This window comes from Equus przewalskii, chromosome 31 (genome assembly GCF_037783145.1).
Source record: "Equus przewalskii isolate Varuska chromosome 31, EquPr2, whole genome shotgun sequence".
Taxonomy (NCBI): Eukaryota; Metazoa; Chordata; class Mammalia; order Perissodactyla; family Equidae; genus Equus; species Equus przewalskii.
The window spans coordinates 2,629,012-2,656,599 of record NC_091861.1 but is presented as its reverse complement, the minus strand read 5'-3'; the positions used below and the strand labels follow the sequence as shown (position 1 = coordinate 2,656,599).

The following is a 27,588-nucleotide window of genomic DNA, read 5'->3' as shown; positions in this document are numbered from 1 at the left end:
CCAGACTCCTCTGCTGTCACTCCTGCCAAATGCTACCAGTGGGCAATGCCAAGACCTGGACACTCTTGGCCCATTTCCCAAACAAGTGTGCAGAGGGGCAGAAAGAAAGAGAGCACCAGGACCACACGGCCCTTATGCTTTGCTATGCAAGTGGTTTACTTGGCATTTTAGCTTACGTGGAACCGCTTTTGTACATCGCAAATCCCTGAATGGGACTGAGGGATGCCTGCCATAAGTGTGGTAAAGAAAAAGGAGTTTCTCATTCTCTTCTAAACTGTAGAAATGTTGGTTTTAATTAGAAAATGGAGGGAATAGGTGTTAACAAGAGCGAAGGGAAAGAAAGGATGGAGAAAAGTAGTTTTTCTAGCAGAGAAGGAGAGATTAAAAAGTGAAATCACACCTAATCTTGGGTCATCCTTGGGGACAGGAGTGGAAGTGAGCGAGTCTGTCCCCTGAGTGAGTGTCCTTGGCGGCAGCGAGGGGCTTAGACACTGAACCTAGGAGAGCAGGAGGGGCTTGGAGAAACCCTCCTGGAATGCGGAATGTCAGCCCTAACTTGGAGTCACCAGGCTTTTTAATAACATACACCAGTAAAATTAAAGAAAATTAACCTCCAGACAGTACTGAATCACCCAGTTTTTATTTTACCAAGGAAAAGAATCCTACAACTTCAATATAACATCATTTTAACATCCCCCTCCTCAATAAAAACAACATAATCCCAGGGTAAAAATAATCTTTCTCAAGAGAGGTCAGCTGACCTTCTGACTGGTCATATTTGTAGAGATTATATAGAATCACTACAAATATACAGTGATACAAATAAACACATATACATAAGTGAATATATGTGTATAGAGAGAGTATATATGTATATACGTATGTGTCTATATATATATATATGCACACACACTGATATGTATGGATATATCTGTTTTCAACATAAACATAAAAAATTAACATACCATTTTTGTATGGCCTTACATTATAGGTGATAATTTTTTTCTTTTAAGTAGGTCAATTGGGGAGTCATGTTGAACAGTGCAACGTGAGATAAAGCTCTAATGTCCAACTTGCAGACACTTATAAGCACATTTTAAATACACATTTATACGTAGACCTACTGAGGAAAATGGAAGCACTGTGCTTAAGTGATGTGAAGGGAGTAGTGGAGGGGCCGGCCAGACCTCACGAATGGGGGTGCTTGAAGGGCACGCCCCGCTTCAGCAGCCCCTCATACTGACATCTGGATAGTCAGTGCCCAACCTGAGCATCTGAGAAGGATGCCACGGACAGATGGCAGCTTGGTCATGAACCAGCTCTGGCTCTGAACCCCAAGTTTGTGACGCAGCCATCACTTAAGCTGGCATGAGAAGACAGAGAAGAGCTGCGGATAGAGAGTTTTTAAGGTCCCCTGACCCTGGGAGGCAGGACAATATCAACAGGCAGAAACCACAGTCTCCTAAGACAAAAAGAATCACACTTGGCACCAACATAGGGGAGCTTGGTGGTCATTTTAAGGCAGGTCACTTGAGCAGGAGTTCTTGTCCCCACTTGTGGATTAGAATCACCTGGGGAACTCAAAATACAATACCCGGGATTTAACTGGTTCGGAGTGAGGCCTGGATAGTAGTATGTTTTTTTAAGTTCTCTAGATGATTCGAGTGTGCAGCTAAGTTGAGAAGCACTGCTTAAAAGGCTGACAAAAGCCTACAGGAAAAATTCCCTCTCATCAGAGATTCTCAAACATTATTTGCAAACTACTTGGACTAGGACAAAATATTCCATAATCAACCATCTAGGGGTTCGCTTTTTTCACTGTGGTTAACAGGCAGAAAGCCACTCTGCTCATCAAAATATCAATGAGGTTGCCAGTGCAATATAAAGCAACATAATCAGAGCCACAGAACACAGCATTATCATAACAAATGCCGATGTCACAGAGACCCCAGGAACCACCTGGGACACCATGGGAGCACCTGGATTACCTTGGAAGGTGTCTACACTTACACGGCGTGGGAGCGGGTGAGAGCTGGCTGAAAGCAGAGTGGAGTTTCTACAGCTCTGGAACCACAGCTTTGATTACGTGCCAGGCACAGTCACACTTTTACTATAAATGATCTCATTTAATGGACCACGTTTGCTTACTCTGCTCTGGCCACACTGTCCTGCTGCTACTCCTCAAACATGCCAGGCGTGCTCCCACCCTCTCCTTCCACTTAGAACCCTCTTCCCCAAATAGCCACCTCCTTCAAGTCCTTGTCCAATGTTTACCTACTCCATGAGGGCTGATGGAGTACAGCTGTCACCGGCCACTCCCTCTGTTCCCATGGCTTTCACGTGCTGTGTTCTCCTCTTTCCACAGCATTCATCACTTTCTAACATCCATCTATCTATCTGTCATCTATCTATCTATCTATCACCTATCTATCTATCACCTATCTATCTATCTATCACCTATCTATCTATCTATCTATTCATTCTTCTGTCTATCTATCTATGCGATCATTTGTTGTCAATCTTCCCTCTAGAATCTAAGCTCCGCAAGAACAGGAATCTCTCTCTCTCTGTCTCTCTGTCTGTCTTTCTCTCTCTGTCTCTGTCCCTTTGTCTCCAATGAACAATGCCTAACCATGCCTGGCATTTAGTAAGTAACCAAGAAATAGTTGTTGAATAAATAAAAGATTTGCCGATACTACAGTAAGTCATTATTGTTAATATTATTATTAATATTATTTTGATTAATAATAATTATTATTTCCATTAACAGAAATCTCTTTTGTGCTAAAAAGAAATGCTTTATTCTTCCTTTAATAAAAAGAAAACAAAACAGGTAAAGGAAGAAACTGAAAAGAGGGAGGGAATAAAACACTTTAGTGGGCTGTTGATGGCACTGGTATCACCACAAAATTAGGGCTTTTTACTTCCTGGAAATCTAAAGGCCACATATATGGCCGCAAAGCTGAGGCCTGTTGATTGACATCTTCACTCCCTCCCTTTAATTCAGTGTTCTCTTGTAGTTTCCAAAGGGGGCACCTGACAGTCACCTCCCTCTATTTATCGTCCCTCTATTTATCTATGGGAATGTGACATCCGAAGGCCGATGGCATGTCTTTAAGAGAAAGACGTTCCTCCTCTTACACTGCTGGTGGGAGTGCAAACTGTGCAGCCACTACAGAAAACAGGATGGAGGAGATTCCTCAAAAAATTAAGACTAGAACTACCATACGATCCAGCTATTCCACTAGGTATTTATCTACAGAACATGAAAACATGAATGTACAAAGATACATGCACCCCTATGTTCACTGCAGCATCATTCACAATAGCCAAGACTTGCAAGCAACCTAGGTGCCCATCAAGGGACGAACGGATAAAGAAGAAGCGGTATATACACAATGGAATACTACTATAAGAAATGATGAAATCCGGCCATTTGTGACAACATGGATGGACCTTGAGGGCACTATACTAGGTGAAATGCCAGAGGGAGAAAAGTCAAACACCATGTGATCTCACTCATAAGTAGAAGATAAAAACAACGATGGGTGCAGCGGTTAAGTTCGCGCATTCCGCTTTGGCGCCCCAGGGTTCACCAGTTTGGATCCTGGGTGTGGACATGGCACCGTGTGTCAAGCCAGGCTGTAGCAGGCATCCCACACAGAAAGTAGAGGAAATGGTCACAGATGTTAGCTCAGGGCCAGTCTTCCTCAGCAAAAAGAGGAGGATTGGCAGCAGATGTTAGCTCAGGGCTAATCTTCCTCAGAAAACAACAATAACAAAAAAACACAGAGCAACAGAGACTGGATTAGTGGTTACCAGAGGGCAAGGGAGAAGGGAGGAGGATGAAAGGGGTGATTAGACACATGTGTACGGTGATGGATTGTAATTAGTCTCTGGGTGATGAACATGATGTAACCTACACAAAAATTGAAATATATAATGATGCACAAACTGATATTTATATAATGTTATAAACCACTGTTATCGCAATAAAAAGAGATCAAATAAATAAATAAAACGCTTCCTAAAGAGTTAAAAAAAAAAAGAGAGAGAGAGAGAAAACCATTCCCAGACTTGAGGCAACAATGCAAGCCAGGCGCTCCGCTGCCTGGAAGAGTTAATGTGCCTCCCTGATCTTCGCCAAGAATTATTTGGCTAATGAACAGAACACATAGCTTGCCCCGGTCCCTTTTGCTGACAATGCCCGCAGCCTTTCTGGAACTCCTCTCGGTGTGTCGGTACTGCTGTCCCCATTCAGAATTCTGCTCACAAGCCTGTAAACGTGAAAATCCTTACTCAGCAGGAAAGCACATTAAAACATTTACTGTTGATCCCAGTGTAACAGGAGAAAAAATTTACATTTTTACAAGGTTTCCTCTCTTCCAGCACTAAAATATTTAAACGGACTCTGCACATAGGATCAGAGGCTTCCCAGGTGGTCAGAAGATGATCATGGCAGGCAAGGAAGAAGCAGGAAAGACATATAGGACTTGACGAAAAAAGTAGTAAAGTTGACAAATGCAGTGTGCTCGAGGCAGGATACTGTGAAATCATTATATTTTCAACAAAGAGAATAAGTACATGCCTGCAGAGTCAGATCTTTGCACTCAAGCATTAAAATCTTTATCTTCGCTAGATGCATAAAATGGAAAATAAAATCTGACAGAGGGAGAAGGAGACAGGAGCAATTTCATTTCACTCTCCTTTTCTCAACAAAGCAATCTGTTGTCGTGCATGCATCTGAAGCAGCCCTCACCAGGACTGTCAGGAAACAGGAGCCAGCTGAAGGGTAAAAGGAGCTCTTGGTGCGAACCCAAGATACGGGAATAAACCTAGCTAATGTCAGACCAGGTGAGGAAAAAGCAAGATGGTTTCATTCTAATGATCAAAGGCCATACATCTCCATTAAAAAGCTACTTTGCATGCTAAGCACAAGTATTCAAATTACTCTTTGCTAAAAACAAAGGAAGTGAATTTGTGGAGTACATACTTAGTGCTGATGAAACATTTATTGAGCACAAAGCTAGAAAACATCCTACACATCTACAAAGTTCTCCTAAATCCTCCATAAAACAAGCACAGACTCTAGTGTATTATTTTCCAAGCTTCTCTACGTTCTGAACTAACTTCCTTTACACATGAGCTTGCTCTAACTGGGAAGCAGGGATCCAAGCGATGGCCTGGGGGCTGACTGCATCCGGGAGGCCGGTGACCGGAGCCTACATGGTGTTTAAGAAAATAACGCACTTGAATCACTTCCTGCTGGCAGGCAGGGACTCGCTTTCTCCACCAACCCCACCCCTTGCTATAGCTTACACATTTTCTCAGAACTGGCCTTGGAGGCTGGTTGCCCTGGAGTAATCAGAGGGACAGAGAGACCAGCGGGCAGAAGACAGGCACACACCTACACTGTGGGGAGCCGCACCCCTTACTGCCAATCCTGCAGCTCTCAGAATTTACTGGAACTCTTGAAATTACCTTGAGAGCCAAATAGAAGCCAGAAAATCTTATTACGTTATAGTCACGTAGCATTCCTGATCAGAAATCAAATTACCCATATTGCTCACGTCCTGCTTTTTTAAAAATGTTTGCTGGAAAAGACTTACACTGGTTTCTGAAAGTCAAAACTATCTGCTAAGTATCTGCAAACTCCAGAGTGTGGAAGCTCAGAACTGTTCTTCCCTCGGGTGGAAATACGGGTGGTGCTGGAGGCCGGGGACTGCGGCTGGTGGCGCGGCAGCCACCCCCTGGCTGTGTGCGGAAACAGTACCTCGCTTCTCTCAGGCTAATCAAAGCATGAAAAGATATTGTTTATTTAAAGTTCCTGACACAGACCAATATTAATTTAATGTTAGATCCTTCTCCATCCCTTCTTCTGGCTTGGAAAAAACAACTAAAATGTACAGCCCATTCTCTGCTTGAAATTTGGCACTATTAAAAAAAAATTAGCACTGCTTATATTCTCTTTTGGTTATTAGATATCTCTTCCCATCTTTTTATACTTTTAAAAAAATATGACTGCCCATAGCTCATTTGACTAATCAGTATTTTTTGAGTAAATCGAATGAAAGTGAGTGAATCGACTAATCTTTCGACGATATAAATTAGACTTCTTTAGTATCTACTGTTTCAAACGTGAAATATATAGTGAGCTGTAATTCTTTGTATTAACTCTTGAACAGCACAACATTCTAACAATCTCCTAGTATTTGTTAATAGTTTTTAATGGAATTAACTCAGAATAATAAAACTCAAGACAGGGAATTTCAAATATGCCGACTCCTTGAAAATGTTACATTTCAAATTTCCTGTACATTTCACATTTCAAACTGAAAGCTGTACATTGCAAACTTCCTCCACATTCCTAACCAAAATCCTCTGGGGAGTTTCTTGAATCCTTTACACCCCAGAATCTTAGGGAGCACAGAGTTTCAATAAACTTTCTTGGTGATTCCAATATGCCCCCAAACATGTTAGGTGCTTGACATACGTTATCTCAATGAATCTTGACTGAAACCCTACGAGGCAGGTACTTTTAAACCCATCTATAGCAGGAAAATCCTCAGCCTCAGAGATGCTGAGTAACTTGGCTGAGATGAGACAGTTACTGAGCGAGAGAGCTGACATTCCGTGTTTATTTGACTCCGAAATCTGCGCACTTCTGAGCTCCCGGCCACTTTCCACTCCCTTACCCAGTGGTTCCTACACTTTAAGCTGCAAAGTTGAAAGAAGTTTTTTTTTTTTAAACGCAAGTTTCTAAGCCAAACCCACAGATATTCTGATTCTATAGGATTAGATTCAAATCCAGGAATGTGCATTTTAACAAACTCCCAGGGGATTCTAAAACAGGCATCTAGGATCATGCTTTGAGTAAAGACTCATTCCTTCATCAGACATTATTATTAACATTTTTTTCCCTGAAATGCAAATAGAATCAGGTCAATTTTCTTGTTAAGCCTTAAATGGCTTCAAATTAATTTCACAATAAAGTCCAAATCCCTAATCCTGGTGCACACGACCTTCACGTGCTGGTCACGGCCTCCTCCGCCTCAGCTGCCTCTCCGTCACTTGCATTCTGCACTCCAGTCATGTGGAACCAAGTGCTTGCTGCTCAGTGACACAGTCGTGCCTTTTTATATCTTCGAGGCTTTGCGCGGGCTGCGGCCCCCACTTGGGAAGCGTGGAGCTGTTTCAGCTCAGCTCCCCGTCTGTCATTCCTCCGGAGGTGGCTGCACCTTCTTGTGAGTCCTAAACACTAAGGGCATCACTCGTGGTCGCATTTTTGTGCTCCACTGCACTTGTTTCTCAACTTGTCCTCCTCCCACCATACTCTTGGTGGTAGAAACTGATAATTCCTCTTTGTATCTTCAGTGTTAGCACAATCCTTACAGAAAATAGGCCAGTATTAAATATTTGGCTGATGGAAAAAAAATAATCAAGCAATGGAACTTTGGCAGATAATCCTAAAAGCTTAAAAGTCCTGTGAATATATTTGGGCACTTTTTCATATATGTTAATAAAGCATATGATCAACTATCTCAATCTTTCAGCATTTCATGGACTCACACAATTGTTAGAGGAAGAGGAGATTTGGCACATCGTGTTAGATGATCTTGTAGGGGAGGAAGACATTTCCTCTACCCTCTCTGGGTTCTTCTGGCTGGAGAACGAATTAAATTCATGTGAGACAGAATAACTGGAGAAAATTAAACAGAGCTTTATAACATGTATACATGGGAGAGGCTCAGGCAAGCTGAGCAACTCGCCAAAATGGCTGAAGCCCCCACCTTAAATATCATCTTCAGCTAAAGACAAAGGAGGATGTTGGGGGTGGAGGGGGAGTCAATCATGGGAGATTACCACACAAGTACAGTAAATAAACGCAGACTTAAGTCCTTGCCTTCTGCATTGATAAGAGTTTCTAGAGATAAGGTCATCTCCCCTTCTTCCTGGTACAGAGAGGGAGACACCTTTACCGATGGAGATTTCCTTTACAATGTAAATGTCTCTTACAAAGGGTAAGTAAACTCTGCTTCTCAGAGTTCCTTTCCTGTCTGCAGTTTATTAAAAGTAACCAGCCCCAAATAATCCTCATGCCATAGAGACATATCTTGGGGTGGCCAATTCCACTCCCCCACAATCTCCTCATCTAACTAACGGGAAACTAGAAACCCAGAAGAATTAAGCGACTCGCCCAAGTTTACTAAGCAAGTTCAGTGGAAATCGAAAGCTTCTCTTTCCCTGATCCAGTTCTCCTTTTGCTATCCCATATATCCTGCTGCTTCTTCTTTTCTTCTACTGTTCTTCTCCTCTAGCAGGAATTAACACTTCTTTGAGCACCCACTCAGTCTGAGGCCCTGGGCCAGAGAAGTGACGTCAGCACTGCATTTGCTTGTTCCCTCCATCGTCAGCGCTGGGGCACTGGATGTGCATGGGCCTGTGGCAGTGCCAAAAATGTGAACATTCATAGGACAGGGTCTCCCATTCCAGCAAGCTTCCAGTCCAGAAGAGGAGACAGACAAGTGCACAGCGATTAAGACATGGTGCCTCAAGCGTCTGCAGGACCAGTCTAGCCATCTGGGCACTCCATGACACCCTTGGGACTAAACATGGAACAAAAATTTGGTGACAGTGTATAAAAGGACAAATGTCACTCTCCCTCTAGATTTGTAATAAGGGCCAGTCAATCAGAAAAAAATAATAAAGCACATACTTGAGAAGTTTCATCCTAACTCACTGTCATAGAATCGTCATAAAAAATACCCTCTGGAAGGGAGCTTTTAATATCCTGAGTTCCAAGAATGAATAAAAACTGAGACCTCTAAGACCATCACTATTAATGCCTGAACCCGAAAATGGACACAGTAGACATGAAGCAACGGAATCAACCTTTAATATCACATTTCCAGGCTAGACTGATTTACACACAAATTGAGAGTGACTTAGATTTTTAAAAATGTCCCTAGACTCAACTTTCATTAATTCTCTATCTTGCACCAAAGTCCAAACTCAATACTCATTCACCTAAGGATATCTGGAGAGATCCATGACGTTTGGTGTTAATACTGTGTGAACTCTAGAATGCCCTGTGCCCAACACTCCCAACCTGTTAAAACTAGAGGGGAAAAGTCCCTCTTTTAGCTATGGCTCCTAACCTTTTTTTTTTTTTTAAAATAACAATACAAAAGGAAAAACAATCCAACTCACAAAAGCCTTTATATAAAGTAGCCCAGCTCAACATTATGGACTGAGTGAAACTTAGAAGTGTTTATAGTTCACATATTTAATGGGGATTTTCAACAACCTCAAGACGCTAATTTTGTAAAATAAGCCTCTTGTGGAGATTGGCTAAATTACCGGAAAAACTAATACTTGGCGTTTACCCGTAGATGACGCGTGCTGTACGAACTGTCAGCTCTGGGCGCTATAGCAGCACAGGATGGTAACCTCACAGGGACCCTCGCGGCCAGGGCAAGTTTCCTGCAGGACGGGCGGCCCCAGGTGAACCCCAAGAGATGGAGACAAGAAGGAAGGCTGTGCCCAGGAAAGGAAGCAACAGGTAGGATGGCATCGAGGCCTGGGAGAGCGCGGTGTTTTTGGAGCCCACGAAGACCTCTGAACTGACCATAATATAGCGTGCAAGTTGGAAGAGGAGGGGATGTCAAGACAAGGCAGGCAGGGGATCTGTTTCTCATGTGCATCAGGATGTTGTGCAGAACAAACCAGAGCAACTCCCTCAGGTGTTCAAAAAAAGTCAGTCTCTACTTCGTGTAGAAAAACAATCTCCTGACCCAAGCCTTCAGATAAATTTTGGACTGAAAAAATGCAGTGCAAGGATTTATGCCCTAGGGGCTTGCAAAGTTCAGAAGCAGATTATCTTTTCCTTGTGAATAGTGAAATCAATAGGGAAGATTCACAGTCTGCATAGGTTCACTGACACGTGCCCGTCCTCTGTGCAATGCCGGTGGTGGGTTCTGGGGGAAGCAGGCTGAGACCTCAAGACCAGGGTTTCCCAGGAGGAAGAGGGCAGGAGCAGACCAGGGTCTAGTTAGGAGAAAGTTTCCAGGTGAGTAAATCCAGAGAGAAGCCCAGAACTATGGGTTGGGACACAGTATTATGCGGGCAAGCTCTGTGAGGGCCCACAGTGACTCAGAATCTACATATCTTCCTGGGGCTGGTTTCTGGGACTCAAGATAGTCTATTGTCATAAATCTTAATCTAAACATTTCTGCCCCATCCCAGAAGGTGCAGGAAATGAAGGTGGGTCTGCACCAACAGCTGAAGCCTAGCGATGGAAGACATTCATGTTGTTGGATAAAACCAGGGCAAAGCATGGGGGCAGAGGCTGACAACAAGATGAGCACTGGAGGAAACAGTTATCCAAGCTCACGGGTACTGCAGACGGCACAGGGTGCCACACAATGTATGCAAATATCACAGCCCTGCTCCTCCCCTTGGGTGGGCAGCCCTCATGACAGCAGCCCTGACTCGGCGCTCAGAGATGAAAATAAGCAAAGAGTCAGCCAGACTTGGATTTGAACCCAGCTTGACCCCTTACTAGGTGGGTAGATTATTTGACAATTTTGAACTTATCATTTCATCTGTAAAATAAGGATAATAATATCTGCTTTATTGTAAGAATCAGTGAAATAACATTAAGTACCTTACAGAGTAGCTGGCATATTATAGTTACACAAGAAGTGACAGCTGCAATAACAAAACCAAATAATATCTAAAAATGGTCATTTGTGGTGGGTCATTGGAAATGTAGTTCTAAGTCCTTTATGTGATAAGAACTGACTATGAGGATAATGTAATAATCAAAGGAAAATATAATAGTTAACTCTACCCTTGGCTAATAGCAAATAGCATCCCTGAGAATCACATGCTAAAGACAAGAAAGCATCTGCTTAATAGCTAGAAAACTAAACATCCTAGCCTGCAACATTTCCAAAAGAGTGCTCAGAATAAAGTACTTCATTTATAATAAGGACAAGCTTGGCTCATCTTAGGTAGTAAATGTCACAATTACGAAAGCAAAGAGATTGCAGTAAAAGTTCACCTTATAGATGCACAAACGATGATCAATTTTCAACGTTATGTGAAGCAAAACACATTAATAATTACCTGTGAATATTTGCTACAACTTACTATTTCTAATTCAATGGAAAAGAAAGGCTCAAAAATCTCATTATACCCCTCTGATAAAGCAGGTGAGCTCTGTACGTGACATTTATTTTGTTCCTATTACTATGATGATTATCGTATTGGTCTCATTTTGCTATGTTTTACTGGATCCCCATCAAGCCACACTTTTCCTAACTACATTAGGCAAAGGACACGAACAGGTAAGTCATAGATGAAGAAGCAGACATGGCTCATAAACGTTTTTTGTACATATTTTCAACCTTACTTATAATTTTTTTAAAAAACAAGAAAATACCACTTTTTTTCTTTATCAGATTGGCAAAGATAAAGAATTTGATAATACATAATGTTACCACTGTATATTTGATAATATACAATGTTGGAGAAAAGTAGTATTATATCTTAATGGTACAGACTCTTTGGACTACAATTTGTAGAATCTATTCAAATTTAAATATATCTTTTGAGCTAGCAGTTCCACTTCTAGGAATTTAAAGATATTCTCCTACATGTGCCAAATTGTGTGTATATAAGGATTGTAGCATTGTTACAGTAACAACAAAACAGCAACAACAAAACCCCCAAAGAACATCATATCCTTCAAATCAACAAAGGACTGATCAATGACATTACATCTGCACGAGTGCCATGCAACTGTGGATCTACGTATCTTAATATGTAAAGATGTCCAGAAAAAAATTGTTCAAGGCAAAAAAACAAGATGCGAAGCCATGTTGATACGCTCCAATTTGTGAGAAAAGGGGATATAGCTACACAATATCATACATATATATACATGTAAAAATATATACATATATGACACACACATACATAAAATCATATTTCTGGAAGGATATACAAAAATGTGTCAGCAGTTGCCTCTGGGCAAGGAGATCCCGGGTCTGCAATGGGAGGGAGATTATGTTTCATTGTAAGACTCTGCATTTGTCTATTTTTGTCATCTGTATATATTAGTTTTTCAGTTGTATAAACAGTTAATTTTTTAAAAAGGCAAAGATCTAATGGAATAACTTGGAAATATGGGAATAATAAAACAAGCAATGGTGACTGAGTAAATCTAAGAGGATGAGTTTTGTAGATTAACCTTGAGAACAAGATCTCCAACCTGTAGGGGTTGTTCCCTGTTGGTCAAACAGGTTACACATGTTAATTCATTTATTTGTACAAAACTCTATGGAATATGTACTATTGTTGTCACCATGATCTGGCAGATGAACCAGGCAGGTTGAAAGACCAGGACGGTGCATCAGATATAACGCACATGCAGCCCGCGCATGCTCTCGGGCGTCACACGCGGACACTGCACCTTGATCTCTGCCTCCCGGCGGGGCCGTACTCCGAAACTTCTTGATGGCTTGATATGGCTTTGGCAAACTACGATTTCTATTTCTGTAAAAGGCAAAGCCTCACAGGGCTGTGGTTTATATATAAAAGTGACATTTCTGGCACTGGGTGCTATCTGTCTTTATGAGTGTGACTCAAAAAATAAGTGAATAATATAACACCTCACTTGGTAAAGTACTTTACCATCTTCTGCACGTGCATTAACTCATCTCCATCTCACGACAGCATGGAGGAAGAGTTATCAATTCAAAAATGAGAATATAGAGGCTTCGTTTAGGTGACTTGCTCTGCTTCAAGGGGCAGAAGTGGGACTGACCCCAGGTCTCCTGAACCTAAATTCAGTGCTCCAAATACATTGCTCCACCAAGGGTGGGTAATATCTGAAAACCAACTTCACATTTGCAGTTCAGGTCTAATGGCAGAATCTTTTAGTGCTTGCAGACACACAGTTCAAAGATTTTACTCTGAAACACAACCCCATTCTTAAATGCTGCATTCCAAATTTGCAAGCTCTTCTAAATTTCAAAAGTTCTACAAAACTTTGGAAGCTGAGTTCCAGTCACCTAACAGATTTTTCTGCTAAAAATCTTTGTTTTTCTCAATATAGTCTTTGCAATCATGGCAATTACTTTAATTGAAAGTTTTGATTACAAGGTTTTTCTTTTTTTTGGGGGGGGGAGGATTAGCCCTGAGCTAATATCCACCACCAATCCTCCTCTTTTTTTGCTGAGGAAGACTGGCCCTGAGCTAACATCTGTGCCCATCTTCCTCTACTTTATATGTGGGATGCCTGCCACAGCATGGCTTAACGATCAGTGCATAGGTCTGCACCCAGAGGCGAACCGACCAACCCCAGGCCACCAAAGTGGAATGTGTGAACTTAACCACAGCACCACTGGGCCGGCCCCCACACAAGGTTTTTCTAATTTAAGTCTATAAGCAAAATATAAGAACATCTGTGAAAGCATCCACGTAGGTTTTCTTTTTCTCCCCCCTCCCTTGGTCAGTGTCCCAGGCACTCCAGGGACGGGGTGGGCACTCCACTGTGACTATGTGTGGTCCTTCCTACAAAGGCAGCTGAAACAGGCTGTCTGCAGAAAAGACAGCTGTGTTTTCTGTTCCCAACGCTATTCATGAGTATCAGATATGGCTATGCCTATAAGGGTTCAATGAACTTTTTGAAAAATATATACCACATTCAAATAATCTTTTTGGAGAGCAAACCTGGCAACAGGAAATGTCAACATCATTAATCATATATTAAATTTCATTAAAATTAAAACTTTGAAATAATTAGCTTCTGCTGCTTCCCAAAGTGGTAATTACAGACCATCAGGAAGTGTCACGCTCTCTCAGATTTCCTCCTTTGAACATTAAATGCTAAAGATAAAAGATTATTTTTAAAATAATCTTTGAGATTTTAGCTATGGGAATATAAACAACACTTTCAGGTTATTGGGCTAATCAAATCTCTCATAATTCAGGAAACTGGAATTTTACTTGATTCAATGGTGAAACTAAGATGTTAATATGTGCTTTTTCATATGAGAGTAGAGTTCAGAAGCATAAAAATATCTGTATTTAAATGTTCGAGAATTTCTCTTTTCCTTCATTTAAAATTAAGTATTTATCTTCCATTCCAAATTACTATGAAAATTATTTATTCAATACTGGTTAGAAAAAAATTATGTTAGATTATTCTATTTCATTTTACCAATTCCTCAGCAGGTTTCTTTTTTTAACTCATTTCCATATGATAGTCTTTAAGTATATAACCTATAAACTTCAGTCTCTCCTCTCATCATCCCCAGATATTCCCCAAAAGCGAATCCCACCATGGAGGGATAATAAATTGATATAGATAGTATATCTCATCTCAACGGATAGTATTATTCCTGTATTTGACACTTATTTTTACATGGAAATTATTGCCCACTGATAAAGAGCAGCTGCTCAGTTCTGATGTGTGAGCCCCCAAGTAAGATGCAAAAGAGAAAAACAGATTGGGCCCTCTGCTCTCAGGGAGTTTTTGATTTAGTCGAGGGGACAATGGAAAGATAGAAATGCTGATAACACCAATAGAAAGCCCAAGCTGCCATTACAGAAACCAAATGGCCTTGTATTTTTGGAAATAGGGCAGAGGAGTGAGAAATCAAAGTGCACGGGGAACCTCTGCCCAGGTCCCTGGGCAAATGCAGGTGCTCTGACAATGGGCAGAGGCTCAGCACGGAAAGAAAGTAACATGTAGGGAGCACCTAACTGATACCATGTGGGTTCCAAGTGCTCTACACTAGCACTGCCACGGCAGAAAGAGCTAGAATAGTTGGTGCACAGGAGAGAAGATGGGGAGAGAGGAATCATGGCCTGAGCTAGGGATGTGAGCATCACTTGACGAGGCAGAGGTGAAATCACAGGAACGGGTTAGAAACCGTCAAAGCAGACAGTGGGAAGAGAGAAAGAAGAAGATTTGAATAACCAGTGTTAAGTACCGCCCGTTTGTGGAAGTGGGTAGCGAAAAGCCTAAGAGAGACTGAACGTGCAAATGGGCGATGGCCAGACCATATACATAAAAATAGAACTCTGGCCCACACCTGCAGCAACCTGACCAAGAAACCGACCTCTTCTCCACAACAACCAGCCCAGGAAGCCAGCTATCTAAGTCAGACTGTAGGAAGTCAGACTGTCATCTCCAGTGACAATCCAGGAAGCCAAACAATAACTTCTGTAACCAGAATGACAGGACTTGATAATAAGTACCGGCTTCCCTAATTTTTGTCCATGCTTCCAACATAGGACCAACCAGAGAGAGCCAAATATGCTCCCCGAACCAATCACATAGGATGCCTGCTTCTAGTTAGCCCACCTCCTGCCCCCCCATGCCAGTAGCCTCCTGTCAGGACACATCTGAAGCCTTCCTTTTTCACTACAAAGCTTTCCTACTCCTCTGCCTGACTTTGAGTCTCTGCCAAATGCAAGTGATGGTGGCTGAGTCCCTTGCTATCACAAGCCCTGAATAAATAGGCTTTGCTTCTCCCACTTGACTGGCCTTCATTTATTTCCACGGGATTACGTGCAAGACAGAGAGGTTCGCTTTGGAAAGGGAAAGAGAAATCTCTTCCTCTGAATAAAAATGGGAGGAGGGAAGGATGAGTGAGGACACGGGGATTCTGAGTTGGAAAGAAAGCTGAAGGAGTTCTATCAGGGGGATGACATGTCTCAGTGAAAGTAATCTCTAAGCAGAGACTCAGAAGAAATAAGGCTAGGGTTGAGGAAAGTGAAAGGAGTTGAGAACTGGGGAAAGACAAGAGGCAGCCAATAAGAAATGGATAAAATGGCTCACTTCTGTTTAATATAGCAGATCAAACATAAGTGCTTATCCTCTCTCTTTCCTGAGATCCTAGAAGATTCTGTAAGAGACGGACACTGGCACCGTACAAGGAAAACACATGAAGAAAATTATGAAGGAAATGGGTTCACTGTGGGCTCAGATGGAGACACTGGGCAAAGATGTAAAACAAAGGCTCTGCAGCCAGTTTTGTCTTTACCTCTCATCATTACTGTTCATTTAACATCCTGGAAATCTATGTGTAGGACCAGGTGCTCTGGGCTGGTAAATTCTTTGGTGTCCTCTGGGGGTGGGGGTGTAGATTCAAGTTTCTCTTTCTCTTTAGACAGCCAGAAAAGCACTCAGGTGTCAAATATGAAGCCAAAAGCCAAATGGAGTCTTCTAAATTTGGAAGCAACACTCTAATTTAAAACCATGCTTGGGTTTGTCAGTATAAAGCACAGTAGATGAAAGTTAATGGAGAAAATAAGGGAAAGCCCCATAGTTTAAGAAAAGGACGAAAAATGGGTTATAAGCTCTTCTTCTTTTTGGAGCAAAGTAAGCTGAAACTTTAAAGGGATCTGCAAAACACCTGCAATGAACTTTTGTCCCTTCACAAAAAGAGAAGTAGCCAACATTTATTGAGCATTTATTATATGGCAGATGCTTCTGTATGAAAGGTACTTGCATTAACATATTTCATCTGTACAGCAAGCTTTCAAGTAGGACATAATACATAATTGACTCCATTCCACAGATGAAAGAAAATGTGGGACGGTAAAGTCAAGAAACTTACTCCAAACTGCCGGCCTCCTAAGTGGTATAGGTAGATTCCACCCAGGGAATTTGGCCCTACGTCCATGTTCCTATGTCTGTAACATGAAAGGAGGGGAGGGAGAGAGGGAGCGAGGGATACTGCTCAATCACAAAAGTAATTGAAAGAGCCTTTCCTCTCATGTCATTGTATCCATCACCAACACCCTTGCAGGACAATCTCTGAACTTAGATTTTGGTTTTTAATAGAATTCTCCATGAAAGGAACCAGGGCTCATTGGAGAGTAGATAATACCATGTTTCAGAGCAAGAAAATTCAAAATGGGGCCAGAACAATTTGTTGTTGCCAGAAAGCAAGGCTGCTCTCAGAGATATCTGGAATAGTATCAAAAAGTACAAAAGACCGCTCGCTCTAGCCAAGTGATGACAATTTGGGCATTAAAAGGGAAAACAATGATTAAAGTCTATTGGAACAAGTTGAGTCTGTTAAGATAGCTCTAAGGTCATGATACTAAATGAGAAAGTACAAAATACTAGGAGGTGATTCTCAATGCTTAAGAGGTCTCTCCATACTATCTTCTAGAAATGTTACGTATTGATGAACCAAATTATGTATGTTCTACATTGAAGCTACAAATAGGTTATTAATATAGACAAAGATATGTCTATAGATATAGTTTGTTATTTTAAGTAAGGAAATAATAGATCAGAGAAAGATATTCAGAAAATAAAATATATGAAAAATACGAAATAGAGAAATCAGCTTTTTAAGAGAGAAACTGAAACATTTAGAAAGTACATGTAAAAAGCGTGCGTGTAGAGGGGTAGCCAATTACAAAGTGAATCCGGCCCTTGCTCTACTTCCTGTGTCAAAACCCTGGTGGTCTAGGCCACCCCTTCTTGGAGAACCACTATGAGAACCTGTACATTGGTTTCCAGGCTAAAATACTACATGGGTCCTATTTTGTACAGACCCAACTCCATTGACTTTAGAATGAAAGAAAATTCCTGGGTTCAAGAATAGTGGGGATTACATATGTAGACGGAGTCGGTCCATTCCCTTCATGCTGCAGACCAAATGGGCACAAGCTAAAAAGGATATGTGGATTCGTGGGCAAGGCTGAGCTGTACCAGGCCAGCAGCCACCCAACATGAGGGCTGATCAGGAGGATGAGGGGCAAGCGTGAGAACGTGCAGGAGCAGCGGCTGCCATGATTACCTAGACAGCAGAGGTGGCAAGTGTCCATCAATGTGATTAGAAGGCAATGTTAACCCACCCCAAATCTGATGTTTACTCAGCCTGTTTAATGAGAGTTTGCAGAAATTACTTACCATATGTTACGGGAATTGGGCCCGAGGTAGAGGAGGAGCATGGTGCAGACCGGTTCTGTGTGCATTTATCAGGGAGGTGTGGTAAAGAAAAGCCCCTCTTCTACTAAGCGTCTAATAGTGTCTCTAATAAGAGGGGAGGGTAAGACCCAAACAACTGACATAGGATCTCTCCAGAAGAGGTGGATAGATGCAGCTGCAAAACGCAAATGGAGGCCTCTTATCTGCAAGTGGGGGCGGGGGGCAGTCAGCTCGTGAGCAGTACTTAGAGTAGGTTCCAGTGTCCCCATAGTCCTTGGGGTGTGACACACAGGAAGCTTCACAGTGCACTGTTATTACCTCTTGCAAGAATGACATAAAATGATAATTAGGGGCACTAGGGAATCATAAAATAGCCCAGCCACAGGAAGTACGCAATCTAAACTGGCAGCTTAAGCCAATCGTAACTCTCCAGTGATACTCCGGAGCTCCCTGAGAAGCAGTTTCCTAGTGGAAACCAGAAAATTTGCCTTTCATCCCCTCAGGTAGTCAAGTGACGTGGAGGTTCATATTTATACGGACTGAATCAGCAATTAAAAACACACTAGGAAATGATAGAAAGTACACAGAAAGTCAGTCAAGAAGACAAAGAAATAGGTCAAAGTCATTTACTGAGGTCAAAAGATCTTGTTTCTGGGCATAACAATTGAGGTCGTTTAAAAGACACTGGAAGATAAGTTTAGAGCGGTTGTTTTATAGATTCACATAGAAAACTGGAATAATCAAAGGCATCATTATTCTACGATTAATACAGTATTACAGCAGCAAAGTAATAAAAAGAGGAAAAGAAATAAAACAAGAAGTCAGGCAGAAAAAAATCCTAAGATATTTTTTATAGGGATATTCATTTTTTAGAAAGACATAAAAGTTGGGGAAACGTTGAGTGGGCAGTGTGATTCAGAGGGGCATCTATCAGAGGAGAGAAAGGAATCTAGGCCACTTAGTCGAGACAAGATGAATCAAAGCAATGTATTTAGAAAAGAGTGCACCGGATGAGGGGATCTCGGGGAGACACTGTCCAGACAGTGAGAAGCCGCTAACGGGCTGTAGAATGTCTTGGATTCGTTGGCCTCTCAGGAGTGAGGAGAGCTACAATACAGAGGGAGTTACATTACAAAGTAAAAAGATCTCAGCAAGGGTTGCACTGAGCAAGGAGCGCTCTTTATGATCCTGACACCCTAAGGAGAAAGGCATAAAGAGGAAACTGAGTGAAGTGAATGGTGATCGGAAGGTGAGCATCATGCGATCTCGTTAGCGCCACCTTGAGGTACAGTCTGGAGCAGTTCCTGCAGGAAAAGGATGGCGTCATGAGAGGAAGAGTTGGAACTTTGTACAGCAGGGCTAGGTAATGACTGGCATGCTAGAGAGCTTCTGCCGACGGGCAGTTTTCCCTCCTGGTCTACATCAGCACCAGTGGACTCAGTGGATGCGTTTCCGAATTGCCTCACCTCTTCTACCAGGGCATCGCGCCTGGAGGAATCTGGGACTGAAACCAGTGGAATTCACTCTCCTCTGCAGGCTGTTAAGGGAGTGGAGCCATGGCTGAGGCTGCCCTGAGGACCAGGAGGGGCAGAACCAGGAGTCAACCAGTTTAAGAACTGACAGCGTAGTTGAGGCAAAAGACCTAAGGAGGCAAGTAAGACTTTAGGATGCTGCAGGAAGTACCACGGACACACCGGTCATGGTCTAGCAAATGGATAAGAAGAAAACTAAAACAGAAGGGACTGGTAGTATATGAGGAGGTTCAGGGAACTGGGAGACTGCATATGCAAATGGGCGATGGCCAGCCCATATATACAAAAATAGATCTCTGACCCACACCTGCGGCAATCTGCCCGGAAACCAACTTCTTCTCTACAATACCCAGCCCAGGAAGCCAGCCTGCTATAAGTCAGACTTGTAGGAAGTCAGACTACCATCTCTAGCAACAATCCAGGAAGCTAAACAACAATTTCTGTAACCAACATGGCTAGGACTTGATTAATATCTGCCAGCTTCCCTAATTTTTGTCCCCACTTTCAATTGAGGACCAACCAGAGAGAGCCAAATATGTACTCTAACCCATCACATATGATGCTCCACTTCTAGTTAGCCCACCTCCAGCCTCCCCATGCCAACAGCCTCCAATCAGGGCTCACATGAAGTCTTCTCTTTTTCACTACAAAGCTTTCCCCCTCCTCTGCCCGCTTTGAGTCTTTGCCAAAACACAAGCGATGGAGGCTGAGTTCCATGCTATAGCAAGCTCTGGATAAACAGCCTCTGTTCTCACCTGGCTGGTCTTCATTTACTTCCACAGAGCCGAAGACTAACTAAAATCAGGATAAAGAGTAGAGTCAGGATGGATGAGGAGGTGGGAGGAATAGGAAGTTAGCTGCGAAGAGAGAAGGAGATTTCTGTTCTTTTTGGAAGGAACAGGGAGAGGATTAACATTTATATATTGTTGTCATGAGTTTCTTGATGCTCTGTTATGGGTTTATGCAAGTTACTGAATCCTCATACGACCTTGTGAGATAGATTTTTTTTTTTAATCTACCATTTTTAAGGGAAATGAAACTAAAATAGCCTTCATAACCCATCAAGGATGAAACAGAGTCCCAGGCCAGGTTTCCTCTTTTCACTACGTCAGGCCTCTCCCCCAACCCCCTCTGACATTCCCATTGCAGTTCTGGCCACAGTGTATTCCACGGCTGTCTCACGAACTGTATTATAACTCTCTGTTCAGTCCTTTGGTGCTCCACAAATAGGTGATGAATGAAATAGTAAATTAATATCTTGCCCAAGTTTACAGAGTGAGTAAGTGGTAAAATGTACATTTGAATCCAGATCTTTTGGATTTCAAAGTCCATGGTCATTCACGGCATTAGGCTAAATTGGAAGTGGAGTAGTTTGCTGGCAGGTGCAAAGGTGAAGTGGACATTAAATTTATTGACTCTAGGTGACTGAAAACAGTAAGGTAAGATATTGGGAAATAAATTTCAGAGTTACTAAGGACAATGGCAAGCGATGGGATTGAGGGTTGGGAGGTCTGTTAGCCAGGCACAAAAGAAGATGGGAAAGAGTCCTGGAAGTGAGAAAGTGATGTTGCCTATAATGATAAGGAGGGAGTGGCGATGTAAGAAAATTTCATCCAATCAAAATGAGAATGATTGAGAGAATATGGTGAGACAATGGATTGTCCCGCTGGACAATGGGACTGGATTGGGGTACAAGGACTTGCAGTTGCCTCCTCTGCCCCGTGCTTTGGAGAGAGGAGAAAAAGCAGAAGCTTCTCAGGATGAGGTTGGGGAAAGCCAGATAACACCAGGGCAGACATACAAGAAGTGCCGATTACATGGCTGAGAATGTAAGAGGATAGAAACACAGGACACAGCGGAAGAGGCTGTAGAAGAGAGAGAGATCAGGAGGGGCTGCAAATTCTGGGAAACACAGCTGCCTAGGGGTGGAACCCAGTAAGCACAGAAGTGATTCCAACTACCCAAAGGAAAGGAGGCAGGAGAAGTTTGGTAATTAGAAGAATATGTTCTAGACGGAGGGAGAAGCAGTGTTGGGTCATCAGGATTTAGTCATCGATTGAGATAAAGAAATAAACAGATACGAATTCCACGTGCATGAGTTAAAAATAAAAATTAGCTTACAGTTTCCCCAAAGTGAAAAGAGGAATAATTCTAAGGCTCCCTCTTTTTTGTTGAAAACTACAAATAGTTGGTAATGTGTGTGAAAAGGTCCAAGGTATCTTGTCTTAAGGAAGTTGTCCGAAGTTTGACCTTTATAGAGTTGCTTTCCAGGTGCTGGGGTTGCCATTTAAAGCACCCAGCAGTCTTCATTATAGGATATGGTGAGCAAGACAGGCAGAGCCGTGGAACTGACTGAGGCACTGGCCCCTGGTCCACAGAATACATCTGTTGTGTAATAGGATTAGTATAAAGTATAGATGCAGAAGGCGTGTTCAGGAGGAAGATGATGACAATCTGCTGTTGTTCTGTGGCTTTCTTTATCATCCCCATACAATTTTTCTTCCAAATTCAGTCTGGGAAGAAAATATATTTAGGAACACCTTTCGAACATGAAAGAATAATCAAAAATATATACTGATTTCTCTCTTGTACCCTTTGTTCCGTGGATAATACTGTTGCCTGGTAACTAGATTAGAATGCACCACAGGTTAGAAAAAAACAAACTTCAGTTGTCTTTTCCAGACATTTCTTTGTGCCAGACATTCAACCCTCAAGGCAAAATATGCAGGATAAAAACTCACCTACGCATTACCAGGTTGTTGTTGATTTTAAGCTGGAAAAGAGGGTACTTAGACTAATGCTTTCCACAGGGAAAAATTACAATTAAAATTCATTATGAGCTTGAATTCAAAATAACTGTTGTGATTTGGTGGTCTCACTTCAGCTTTGCAGCAGCAGGTGTAAAAGAACAGAACTCTTATTCATCCGACCCTCTAGTACTTTCCTACGCCCTCCTCATGACCTCAAAGGAAGCAACAGCTCAGGGAAGAGTAGGGTGAGGAGTTATGGGGATAAAATCACACCGTGATGGCTCTGACAGGCAGGCACGACCCCAGGGAAATGCTATCTAATGTAAGTGAAGAGACATAATACATACACATAATGGTAAAGCTGTTGGAATTTCTAGATCGAGAACAAACTGTGTGATATGTTGGGGCAGACCGGGGAGGCCCATGTCTTCTCACAGACATACCTACTTATTGAATCCCTAATTTCCAGCTGGAATTTTCCCTGAGATGTGTGCTCTTTTAACTTCCATTTGATTTAACAATTAACACAATCTCTGTCCATTTAGGGCACTCATTTTTGCCAGGCTCATCATGGAATAAACCCAAACCTCATACACCGAGGTCTCCAGAAATGCAGACTGTACAAATTTCATTTTGTCCACCACCCTTCTGTCCGGAACATGCCCAAATTGTAAAGTGAATTAAATCATCCTGCGTTTCCATTCCCTTGGTCTAAAAAGTAAGAGCATCAGTGGGCAGAGAGCCCTAACTCAGCCTAACCCCACGGGAAGCTGGGTAATCTCACTGGTTTATGTTATGTTTCTCTTCACTGTCCAGGGCCCTCTGTGGCTTTCTTGCCCACTCCCTAAAAGAGAATTTTTTGTTTGTTACCTCTTACCGACATTTATTTTGACAATTTTTCTCTGAGAGTCCATCCTCATCCTCTCCCATGATGTCCACCGCCGAAAATATCAACGCAACGAGAATGGCAAAGCAGCACACCAGGGCAAAGATCACAATGCACTTCTGCTGGGACTGCGAGAGAGAAAGAAGACAAAGAAAAGTCAGTGAAGCAGCTTTTGCTTAGGAAAATCAAGATTTGACAGCTTTTCAAAATTCCGTGAAAATCCTCCGGGAAACATCACTTTCATCACTGCCGGGAGGGCTGCTCTCTGGGTGAAAACGCCTCAGACCTTCATGCTTATTGCTCGGCACAGCCTTCAAACCCCCACTAAATACGTTAGAATCTATTAACTAATTCAAGTGCTGTATCAACACTTCCACACAGTTTGCTCTTCTTCTTTATAATCAAAAGCAGTCCAGAAAAGACCACTGCAAGATCCATTATTGTGAATTAAAAACAAAACACAAGGCGGCTCAATACTTCTTGTTTGTTCTCTGTTATGACCACCACCTTCCAAACTCTATGCAAATTGACTCTACATCCTCTTGCTTTTCCCATCTCTTCTTGCTCTAAGACCTTTACGGTGATGGCTTCAGGAAAGATGCCCCTGGGTGGTCAGTATGAGTTCTGCACTTTGATCAGAAAAGTGGATCTATCAGCTGCTTGCATCATGGCCATTAACTGACAAAGTCCATTTCAAAACACTGAACACAGTCATAACCAACATTCATACTCTTGATATGATTTTTCATTTAGAAACGCAAGCTGAAGATCCAAGTGGTCAAAGACACCCCTGTCCTTATCTTTAGGCCCAAGTATCGTAATTCAAGACATCTCTATCTCCAGAGGTTCGTAGCAAAGGGGATAGAAGATAGGGCCATGGTAACTGGGCAGAAGCCATGGCCACTGAAGCAAATAATTTTGCCTGCATTCCATTTATTAGATAAATATCGATGAGGAGAAGAAGAGAAAGAATAATCTTTTAAAGTTTTTGTGCAGTTTTTAGAGACTATTTACAGAAGAGGAAAGGGTGATCTTTGATGAGGCGGCCAGCAGTACTCCCTTAGTGATGGGATACACAGACATACACTCACACAATCACACACGCACACACTCACACACACACTTCAAAGCATTGTTGAAACCAGCCAGCTTTGCCTCTCCTACCACCCTCCTCCCTTTCATCCCTACAGCCACACGGTTTCCGAAGACCCAAGGGACCTCCCAGAGCTCAGGGTCCAGTCAGTCCAGGGGGGGCCTCAGATTACATATTACAAAAAAAGATGTTGTCAAGTCAAGGAATAAATGGTGTTTCTGTGACCAGGCACCATCAGCTCAAATGGTTGTTTCCTTTCAGCATTTTCTTAACCTCCTTCAGGTGTCATCTCCCAGTAGAACCTTGTTCCAAGTCCATTCTTGTCTGTCACCATGTTCTCCTACTCCACATTCAGCGAGAAAGTGGAGGAAAGCCCAAGGAAGATACAATCATTGCCCTGATATCCTTAAGATATGGATTACGCTACACCAAACTACAAAAGGCTTCTGCACAGCAAAGGAAACCATCAACAAAACAAAAAGACAGCCCACCAACTGGAAGAAAATATTTGCAAATCATATGTCTGATAAGGGGTTAATTCCGAAAATATATAAATAACACATACAACTCAACAATTAAAAAACAAACAACCTGATCAAAAAATGTGCAGAGCATCTGAACAGACATTTTTCCAAAGAAGATATACAGATGGCCAACAAGCACATGAAAAGATGTTCAACATCACTAATCATCAGGGAAATGCAAATCAAAACTACAATGAGGTATCGCCTCATGCCTGTCAGAATGGCTATTAAGACAAGAAGTAATGAGTGTTGGAGAGGATGTGGAGAAAAGGGAACCTGATACACTGTGGGTGGGAATGTAAACTGGTGCAGCCACTACGGAAAGCGGTATGGCGATTTCTCAAAAAATTAAAAATAGGTCTACCATATGACCCAGCTATTCTACTTCTGTGTATTTACCCAAAGAACACAAAAACACTAATTTGAAAAGATATATGCACCCCTATGCTCATTGCAGCATTATTCACAATAGCCAAGACTTGAAAGTAACCCACGTGCCCATCAATGGATGAATGGATAAAGATGTGGTATATATATACAATGGAATACTACTCTGCCATAAAAAGGATGAAATATTGCCATTTGCAACAACATGGATGGACCTTGAAGTTATTATGCTAAGTGAAATAGGTCAGATGGAGAAAGACACCATATGATTTCAATCATATGTGGAAGATAAACACACAGATACAGAAAACAGACTGCTGGTTACCAGAGGGGAGGGGAAGGGGGTGAAAGGGGTAAATGGGCACATGTGTACAGTGATGGATGGCAACTAGACTTTTGGTGGTGAACACAATGTAGCCTGTATAGAAACTGAAATATAATAATGCATATCTGAAATTTATATAATGTTATAGACCAGTGTGACCTCAATGAAAAAAAAGACATGGATTACGTTTTATTCTTTCTATCCCCAAGCAACCAACACAGTTCCTAACAAACAGAAGGTGCTCAAAAAATAGCTATCGTAGGGCCAGCCCCGATTGCCTGGTGGTTAAGGTTTGGCGTGCTCTGCTTCAGTGGCCCAGTGGTTTGGTTCCCAGGGCAGAACCATACCACTCGTCTGTTAGCGGCCATGCTGTGGTGGTGGCTCACATAAAGAAAAAAAAAAAGTAAGACCGGCAACAGATGTTAGCTCAGGGTGAGTCTTCCTCAGCAAAAAGAAAAGAAAGAAATAGCTATTGTATAAACAAATACAAAGTGAATGAATGAAATGAAAATCGCAAGCATACTTCTAAGGATGCAGAGTGACATGAGGTGTTTTTCTCAAGACTCAGTTGCAGTCTCAAAAATTAATTTGCTTCCATATTTTGGTGATTGTAAATGTTGTAGCTCATCTTCCTTCACTCTCTGCTGGAGCTCGAGGCAAATTCATGGGTGACATTTCCCAACTATATAAAACTCTACCGAACAGATTGGGCATTCATCTTGGCCCCTCATTTTCCATTCCTCCCTGATTCCTCACTAATTTTATCCCTACGAAGCAGCAGAGTGAACTGGCTGAGGGCTCAGACTTCCGAGCCAAACTGGATTCTTCCATTTACTGACTGGATGCCCTTGGGCAAGTTACTTAGGCTTTGTGCTCTAGCTTCCCTGTCTGTAAAATGATGCTAAATAATAATAATAGTAATAACTGCCTTATAGAGTTGTTATTAAGAAGTAAATTAAATGAAATATTATATACAAAGTACTCCCTGAAAACAGTATCTGAAAAATAGCACTAAATGAGTGTTTGCTGTTGTTAGTATAGTCTCATAGTGTATGTCCCTCTATAAGCTGCTTCAAATATTTTGGGGAAACAAGGTAAAGACAAATAAACAAAAAACACACAACAAAAACTATAAGTATGTGTAAGGGAGAAGCAGACAGAGAGACAGAGACAGAGAAGGAAAGAAAGAAGTGAGACAGAGGGAGAAGAGAAATGCGAGATGGAAATTTTCTAGGATAAAATTTTTGAGAAACTGTTCTAGCCCAGTCTCAGAACTCAAAACTCTGAAGCAGCATTTCTCAGACTTGAGCAAGCATCAAAATCACCCGGAGGGCTTGTTAAACACACATCGCTGGACCCCATTCCCAGAGTTTTTGGCTCAGTAGGTCCGGGAGGGTGGTGCTCAAGAATGCGCATTTCTAACAGGCTCCCAGGAAATGTCCATGCTGCTGATGCAGGGGCCACTCTTCGATGTGTCAAATATCATCCATCCTAAACCCCACTGAACACACGCTCCTCCTTCAAATGTGTCTGCCCTTCATTCATGTTCAGACAATAAAGAGATCATCATAAATACATCCTATCAATGTACATGTAAATCTTGTAATTTATTTTCTTTGTAGGGGCTTAAAAATAATTTAAAAAAAATTTTTTCTGAGTTTTTTCCTGCTTTCTACTTCCTATTTATTTTAATGATATGCATTACTTGTATAATCAGATGATGTTTACTGTTAAGTATTCTGAAAAACCACGTAATATAAAAAAGAAAAGAAATCACTCATAGTCCCACTCAGACATAACTGCCATGAACGTTTTGTTCTAGTCCTTTCCTGTACTATATCTACAGATCTAACCATCTCATAATATGGCTATCATGCTATATATAGTTTTACATGCTGCTTTTTGCACTTTTTCATGTTTTAATGTCATTAAATATTCTTTTGAGGCATAGTTTTAAATTATTGCAGAATATTCCATTGTATGGATATATCATTGTCTCCTTTACTCCAAAAAACTTTTTTTAAAGCCATTCATTTTACAATAGAAAAAATTGATTAAAATTTTTTTCATTTTATCCATCTTCCCTATAAATTATAAACAGAAACAAACTTTCAGAGAAGTTTAAG

The 27,588-nt window shown here is 41.8% G+C and overlaps 1 protein-coding gene across 8 annotated transcripts in view; it reads right to left on the bottom strand.

Annotated features, from left to right (window-relative positions):
• PLD5 (phospholipase D family member 5) overlaps nucleotides 1-27,588 on the bottom strand; it is a 352,559-nt gene that overhangs the window by 176,569 nt on the left and 148,402 nt on the right. For 5 of the 8 annotated variants that reach the window (XM_070602574.1, XM_070602575.1, XM_070602579.1 and 2 more), the window contains exon 2: nucleotides 23,125-23,261. In XM_070602574.1, the coding sequence (XP_070458675.1) occupies nucleotides 23,125-23,261 (137 nt within the window). Of the gene's footprint in view, nucleotides 1-23,117; nucleotides 23,262-27,588 lie in introns of all 8 variants that reach the window. The other 3 variants (XM_070602582.1, XM_070602577.1, XM_070602578.1) reach the window with 1 other exon arrangement.